This window comes from Callionymus lyra, chromosome 17 (genome assembly GCF_982586985.1).
Source record: "Callionymus lyra chromosome 17, fCalLyr1.hap1.1, whole genome shotgun sequence".
Taxonomy (NCBI): Eukaryota; Metazoa; Chordata; class Actinopteri; order Syngnathiformes; family Callionymidae; genus Callionymus; species Callionymus lyra.
In genome coordinates this window covers 21,934,556-21,942,598 of record NC_141834.1, presented here as the reverse complement: position 1 = coordinate 21,942,598, position 8,043 = coordinate 21,934,556, and the positions used below count along the sequence as shown (strand labels likewise).

The 8,043-nt window shown below is 37.6% G+C and overlaps 1 protein-coding gene across 3 annotated transcripts in view; it reads left to right on the top strand.

The window, feature by feature from the left end:
• Positions 1-217: 217 nt before the first annotated feature.
• creb5b (cAMP responsive element binding protein 5b) overlaps positions 218-8,043 on the top strand; it is a 46,322-nt gene continuing 38,496 nt past the window's right edge. For 2 of the 3 annotated variants that reach the window (XM_087812217.1, XM_087812215.1), the window contains exons 1-4: positions 219-295; positions 462-555; positions 4,068-4,189; positions 6,184-6,335. In XM_087812217.1, the coding sequence (XP_087668343.1) occupies positions 224-295; positions 462-555; positions 4,068-4,189; positions 6,184-6,335 (440 nt within the window). In that variant the 5' untranslated portion in view covers positions 219-223. Of the gene's footprint in view, positions 296-461; positions 556-4,067; positions 4,190-6,183; positions 6,336-8,043 lie in introns of all 3 variants that reach the window. The other variant, XM_087812218.1, reaches the window with a different exon arrangement.

Sequence of the window (8,043 nt, the reverse complement as noted above, 5' to 3'; positions counted from 1 at the left end):
ATTAGTTTATTAAACTTTGTGTTCTTTACGTGTTTATTATTTTGAGGCTTTTTTTATTCAATTTGAATGAAAATATGATAAACTAGCAACACTTTTAAGTGAAATAATCGTCTTTTTCTTCTTCGATTTTCTGCTTGTTTGTGTCTTTGTTTATCACATCAATGCTGTTGTCAACGATGATGGAAGTTCTACTGACGTCCTGTCTTTGTGTTTGCAGTTTTACATGAGGTATACAAGAGTGATGAACTCGGACCAGGAAAGGCCGTTCATATGCAACGCTCCCGACTGTTCCCAGGTGAGTGCAAAGGTGTGTTAGTGAGGAGGCGTCTGAGGCGTGGATTACTGCCCGATGGGTCGAGACCAAACAAAAGACAGTGAGACTGTAAATAATGCTACACGTGTGGAATGTGTCTTTGAAGTGATCAAAGGCCATCTTTTAAAATAGACGTTTCTGTTCGTAGCGATTTCCCACCGAGGACCATCTGATGATACATCGACACAAGCATGAGATGACCCTCAAGTTCCCCTCGATAAAGGGCGACAACGTGTTATCAGGTGAGCCACTTCCTCTCAGACTTGGCACGGGATCACGAACAGGTGTGTCGCTCACGCTCAGACGTGCTCGTCCATCGTCCCCGGGTTGTTTACGGCGCTGTCAATCAAACCTGACACGCGGCCTGACGCTCTCTATTACCAACCTCTTGTGCATATTTGAACTTAAAAAAAAAGAAAGTGCACATTTGTTTTTGCTCATGTTTTACTTTGAAAGTTTTTTTTAATTTACAGTTAATTTTCTTTTATTTATCATATGACATGATATACCTTTATCCTTCCACCATAACTACATACACAACTATTGTATTAACACATACTGTACACACATTAAAATAATTAATAAAAAAACAATAAAAACAAAAACTACAATAAAACAAAACATAATTATGATAATAAAAGAAAAAAACGATAAAAATAAATCCTACAATTAAAACGATAATAAAACCATACATTAAAAATAATAAAATAAACAAATACACTATTAAATAAAATCATGATAAATCCATTAACAACAGTAAACATTACAAGATATCTATCTATCTATCTATCTATCTATCTATCTATTCACCAAGTATCATAAACAATTTTGTGTTGGTCTCATGTCGTCTTATTGGTTGATCGATGTCCCTGCATGACTTTGTTAAAATTAAGATTTAACATTCATTGTTCCCTTTGTAAAGCTTCTCTTGTCTTTTCTTAACTAGAATAAGCTTTAAGTTCCGTTTTGTTCATTTAAAAATCATGTTGTTTTGCAATGTATCAAACACAAAAACTGTATTTTGTTCTCTTATATTTGTTCATGAATAATAATAGAACATTTTTTTCGCTTTTTGAAAAGACAACTATAAAAAAAACCTTATTATTACTAAATAAAAACAAAGTTTGATGTGGTCACTGAGAATATTTCTACCTAATAATTCACAACATCCGTTGAATAACGTCGATGACAAGTCCAAATAAAAGAGAATGTTGGTTTAAATTCCGGTCACACACAGATATGAACTGCTTGACTTGAACCTCAGAGTTTGAGTCTTCTCTATTATTTACGCCCGGTGGACGGTGGGATCGTATTTTCTCGTCGTTCTTATCGCTTGTTTTTTCTGAGTTACAGCTCGGTTTCTCCTGCTATTTCAACGCGACAATAAATTACATTTTCGTAAAAATTCCAGTCAACAGACGGTCGTAAACGACGATCAAACTGTATTTCTCGTACACGGCGGTCGATCCCGGGGTCGAGCCGCATAACATAAACATACCGCGGTGTTTGCTTTTAGCTTTTGAAACAACCCTGATCCCAAAAATCACCTTCAACTGTCGGTAACCTGATCCACGTGTGCGCCCCCCTCAAAGTCAAGTCGAATACCAGGGCTCGCCGGGACCAACGAGACCCCCGCACTGTAGGTGGGATCTGTGCTGTATCAGCTGCAGAGGAGGTCCGAGGAGACGTCTCCCTCGGCATCACACGTTCAAACTCGTGTCAACAAGTCAAGAGTCGGAGCTTCAGTGTTATTGTTTTCATTCACAGCCCGACAAGATAAATTCAATAATTCACACTGTTGTTATCATTTTATAAAGCTCAACCGACTCAAAAGTCACACAAATCAACCTAAAAAAAAAATACATATATATATCTTTAATAATTATTATTATTATTATTTTTTCATATTCAGCACAACAACAATGCAGCGTTATTAGCATAGCAAGGTAGCAGCAGGTGTAAGAATAGCTAACAACAAACTGGACAGCAGCTCCTTCAAAATAGCTTTAAGGTAAACTATGCTTGAGTTACCTTTAGAGATGTGTACTGGTGAACATTTTACTTTTAAACTCTGATATGAGGTTAACTAGACTGCAAAAGAACAATTAAAAAATGTCCAGTAACCATTAGCTTAGCCGTTTAGCATTAGCCTTCCTGTTAGCCTTTTATAAGCAACAAACTGGACAGCAGCTCCTTCAAAATAGCTTTAAGGTAAACTATGCTTGAGTTACCTTTAGAGATGTGTACAGTTGAACAATTTACTTTTAAACTCTAAAATGAGGTTAACTAGACTGCAAAAATAACAATTAAAAAAATGTCCAGTAACCGTTAGCTTAGCCGTTTAGCATTAACATTCCTGTTAGCATTTTATAAGCAACAAACTGGACAGTAGCTCCCGAAAGTGTAGCTTGAATTAAACATTTGTAGATGGAAGCTCGTCAAATATTTAATTATAAACCATGATATATTCTCAAATCAACTGCAACATAAAGAAAATGTTAAAATAGCCATTAGCTTAGCTTAGCCGTTTAGCATCTATCTTCCTGTGAGCTATCATTAGCAACAAGTGGACACTAGCTTCTCAACGTGTTTACTTAACTTTACTTAACTTTACTAACAAAGTCCAATATCACAGATATTACAGTGACTTGTTGAAATAGTTTACATAAATATATTAATTCATCTTTGCTTTACATTCCACTTGTTTTTGTTGTTTTATTCCTTCACCAACATGAACGTTTTTTAAACACCAGACCAGCTCAGCCCTGTGTTATCGACCGTGTTTGGTTTAGATTTGAAATTCAAATCTCTGCAAATAATACTTAAAATTGACTCTTTTAAAATGGCTCCAACATTATGATTTTGTGTGAAGACACATATTTGCTTTCGCTTGTTCCACAATCTCTGACTCACTTGTGAAACGTGTTGAAAACAAAACACCTCAATAAAATCATCAGTCGATTGTTGTTTTGTAGATGAAACTTTCTTTAACCAACTTTTAAAAACGACAAGGCTGAGATGTTTGAATTATTTATAATTATAAGATTAAGAACCTGTTCATACCTGAATAGAAGTTTATATAATATAGTTTAATACATGGTTTAAAAATATTTGTATTGACCTTTTAGCATTTACATTATTTTCTCTCAACTAAATGGGATGTGCTGTGAGAATATTTATCTTCTAATGAAATACATTAAAAAAACAAAACAAAGTGAATCATGAACTAAACTAAATGCCCCACAAAAAAACTAGTAGAATAGCAAGAGGTGAAAAAACAATTCATTAAAAAGTATATATTTATATTGTGAGCATTTCCCCTTAAAATCAAAATATATAAATCAACAAACTGAATCATTGTTGATCACAATTGTTGAAACTAAATAAATTAATAATTAATTAACTAATTAAAAAGTTTAAATTAATAAACAAAATGCAGTTTTTACCAAATCATCAAAACATTTTTCTTTGTAACTAAAACACAATAAATCTTATATTAGAGATTTATTATGATTAGGTAAAAGTATTTTCTTAAAACAAATATGATAATTAAGAAACACAGAATCCGATTCTTAATGTGCTAAATGATATTTTTAATGATAAAACAATCAATATGTTTTTATTTTAGCTGTGGAATCATTGAGAAATACACTTTAGTCAGACATGTTCTAGTGTAATATATAAATAGGTATTTTAAAGTTAATGTACTTAATGTTACACAACATTAATTTGTGTTTTCTTTTTCGTTTCCCAGACCAGACGCCGACACCGACGCGCTTCCTGAAGAACTGTGAGGAGGTGGGATTGTTCAGTGAGCTGGACTGTTCCATCGAGCAGGAGTTTTGTAAAGCTCAGGAGGACGAGGACAGCAAACAGGTACGGTGGGAATGGAAGCCCGGGGGCTGAACACAGGGTTGAATCTAAAGCCAGCGTCACCCACAGGCTGAGGTCACGAGCTTATGAGCCGCTATCAGCTGGACAGTCAGTCATGAACGTGTCTCACACTCTCTCAGCTCATAGACCTCAACACGTCCCTGAGTCGTCAGTGTTTTATCACCTCACCCTCTCAGGCTGATCTCTAGACTCTTGTTGTCGGCTTTGACTGACGGGGAAAAAGCAGCTGGAGATTTGTCTGCTGCCACAGGTGAGGGCAGGAGAGATCAAGTTCTCCACCTGTAACTTCAAACAGCTCTGCTCGAAGCGGAGTCGAGTTTCCTCCCAGACATCAAGAGTGACCTCCCGAGACAGTCCAGCGAGGCCGACGATGCCAGACGCTCACACGTCAAAGCTTGGACTCCTCACAAAAGATGTGATCATTAATGCATCGTGGATGCTTCCGTGGCCAGACTGCTTATCTAGTGTCTGCGGAGCCGTGTGTGCGTCCTGTAAGCTCCTCGTCTGGGTGGTTCGGGTCTGGAGCGTGTCTGTGCTCGGGTCAGCGACATCCATCCTCCCCTGTGAGCGTAGTTTATGCTGAGCTGCTTCGCTGAGTCAGCAGGAGGCGAGTCGGAGCAGAGCCGAGGGAGACAAAGAGCCCAAGACTTTGTAATTACACTCTCGTGTTTGCTGCAGCGCGAGCTCCAGTTATCCAGAGAAATATTGTTTTCAATGAGGTTATTTCAAGTTCAATGAAGAATTAAATGGATGCAAAACAACCATTTTTTAAATAATATTTATTATCCTGTTATTTGTTCTGTAATATTTCTTTCAAATATTTGTTAATCTTTCATTAAGAAATATTAGAGGTGAAATATATTAAAGCGAATACAATTTCTGTCCTTAATTAAAGTACAATAGTATTTAATAAGTAGAAAATATGGTATTTACCATACAAGGAGTTAACAAATGCCTTGATCAAACATAGCATATAATTAAGTTAATAAAATTAAAAAACTTCCCAGTTTTAAGTTGCTGTACTTCCTGTTAGCTACATCGCCAGTGATGTCTACTTTAGTGTTAAAGTAGTAAAATGCTGACAATCTTACACAGGGAACTTGAAAATATCAAAGGAAAAGACCAAATGATGTCATTAGAGACACATGGAAGTAGATTTATAAGTATTTTGAGTATTTTTGTATTCTGTGTTTCATGAAATTTAGGTTTTTCTTTTTTCCCCTCTGTTTCTAAAATAAATGCATGTTAATTACACATTAACAAAGAACGTCACCAAAATGTAATAACCCATTTATTGTCTCAATATTTACATTTTCCTTAAGTTTCATCTAAATATCTTGAGAATGCTAGAAGTTATTTAGTAAACAGGTAGGCAGGCAACGACAGGGGAGGTAACTGTTATCCTTGAAAAGTTTGTAATACGGTATTCAATTAAGTTTTTGTCTCTATACATGTCATTTATTTTAATATATAATTATGTTGTTTTAGGTTTTTTTAACTATAAATTGTGTGTATGTATTTTTTATTCTATTTTTTTTCAAGCGTGACAACAATAGTAATGACCCATATTCCTGATTCTTATTTGTTTTTTGTTATTTTCTTAACTCTTCACACATACTATCAAAGTGAGGAGAACAAAGCTAGAAACATGTGTCACTCTCAAACAATCGTTGTGACACCTTAAACTTGATCCTGTTTTTCACATTGTCCTGAAAAAAGTGCATATTTACAAAGCGTAAATATTTGTGCTTTGTTTCTGCGGCACGTGCGTCATCACGTATAATGTATAATGTGTATAAGAAAAACAAACATCTGTCCTGAAAAGTGAACAACAAAGTAGTTCTGTGTAGTTTCCTCACAAGCAAACTGAGGTGACAGAGTCAAGGTGGAGCCTCGGGCAGAACCGTTTTTTTGTCTTGTAGCAAAAGAATGTGTTCCTCTTGAAAGGTTTCTAACTGTTGTCCTTCTCGCTGCAGAACATCTCCCTTCACGGCCAGTCGGGCCAACACCAGCAGTCCCACACCCGGCTGGGCAACCATGACACCAGCATAGTGATCCAGCAGGCCCTGCCCTCCCCTCAGTCCAGCTCCGTCATCACCCAGGCTCCCTCCACCAACAGGCAGATAGGGTGAGTCCCAGCTCTGGCCGTGGACCACGAGCTCCTCACCGTCCGCGACAGTAGTCTCCTGTTACGTTCCGAGAAGTTTTGGCTGCAGATCCTGCGTCTCGCTGTGCAGTCGTATTGTCCCACAGCGGAGCTACATACCGAGGAACGTCCCGCGGGACACGATGAGGTCATTGTTGAAGCTGCAGCCGTCAACGCTTTTACAGCGGTTTAGCATTTCATGCTCTAAAGTTGTTCTTCTTGGCAGTATGGGAATGGAAGCTACAACTCCTGTTTCCCAGACCCCATTGTAGCATCGCGCCACAGGTGTTTCAAAACAAACCGAACAAGCTGCGCGGTCTCACCGGCTGCTGCTGAACAGATACTTTTCATGGGTTTCATCTTCTTAATATGGCTTTTAAATCATGGTTCAATTGTTACTGTCAGGTTTTTTTAAACTGATTTTTACAACATCTCTGTATTCATGAGATAATACACACCGATGTGATTTAATTAAAATAATATTCAAAACACACACACAAGGCCAAAATAACAAACAACACATTGCTTGATTCACATTCTCAATGGTTAATCTGGAAAGTTGTAGTATCTTGAGATTATACTTTTAAAACAAGTTATTATTTATAGGGTAACTAATGCCTCTTAATTGTGTCATGGACAAGGAACCACATCCTTTCATCAGCAATATACCGAATATATGTTCAGTAATCTATTGATGAACAGTTTTTTGTATTTGTTGATTTGGTTTTTGATGCTTCAGGAAAACTTTAAGTTTGATACGATAATAGATTTCAATGGTCCTGCAGTCAGTTTTTGTCAGATGTGCCGGGACGATCCGATCCACTTCCTTTTTCTTAGTAAAATATTCTTTTAAATACTCAAATTTGTGACTGATGAGGGATTAATTCACTTACATTACATGTCATCTCCGTAAAGTTCCAAGAAAAGATTAAAATGAGAGAAGTTTAGTGGGTTTTCTAAAATGACTATTATTTTATTTTACCAGCTGTTTACGAAACCATACCTTTGACGAAATATGTCAGGTGAGAGAAAGATAACTTTTTTTCCTGAACATAATTTGAAATGTATTTTATTAAAATAAATGTACTGTAATGACGTTACTAATCATAAAGTTGGCATAATATGGGACATGAGTCCAATTTGAGGCACAAAAAGAGGAAGGTCTGGTCATGTATGAGCACGTGCATGAGGAGACCTTCGTTGCATAATGATCTCCTGAGATTCACCTCCGTGTCCGTCTTATTTAGAGTCCTATAACCTCGACAACCCCGTGTTGTGCCAGGTCTTTGTTACTGTAATCCGGGCCCCGGTGGAAAGCGAGTCGGACATCGAGACGGTGGAGCCGCGGCTCCGCGTGTTGTGGTCGTCCTGGTAGATTTACAGCTTGAGGAGCTTGTGAATATTGGATGGGAGGCACATCACTAAGCCTGACTGACACCCCGTCAGGCTCTTTGTCAAGGACAGGTGTGGAATTTCATCTGCTCCCAAGACCTGCAATCAGTGCCAGTAACAGAGACTCTGCCGGGTTGTCTTCACCTGACTTTACCTGTCATTTAGCCTCGTCGGGAACGTCGTCCTCGTCTGTAATGATGACAAACATTTCACACATTCTCGGAGAAACCTGTAGTTTTGCTGCACCGTGTCGCACGTGACGGTGACTTGACAGGCTCCGGGAATTCCCGGCAGCATT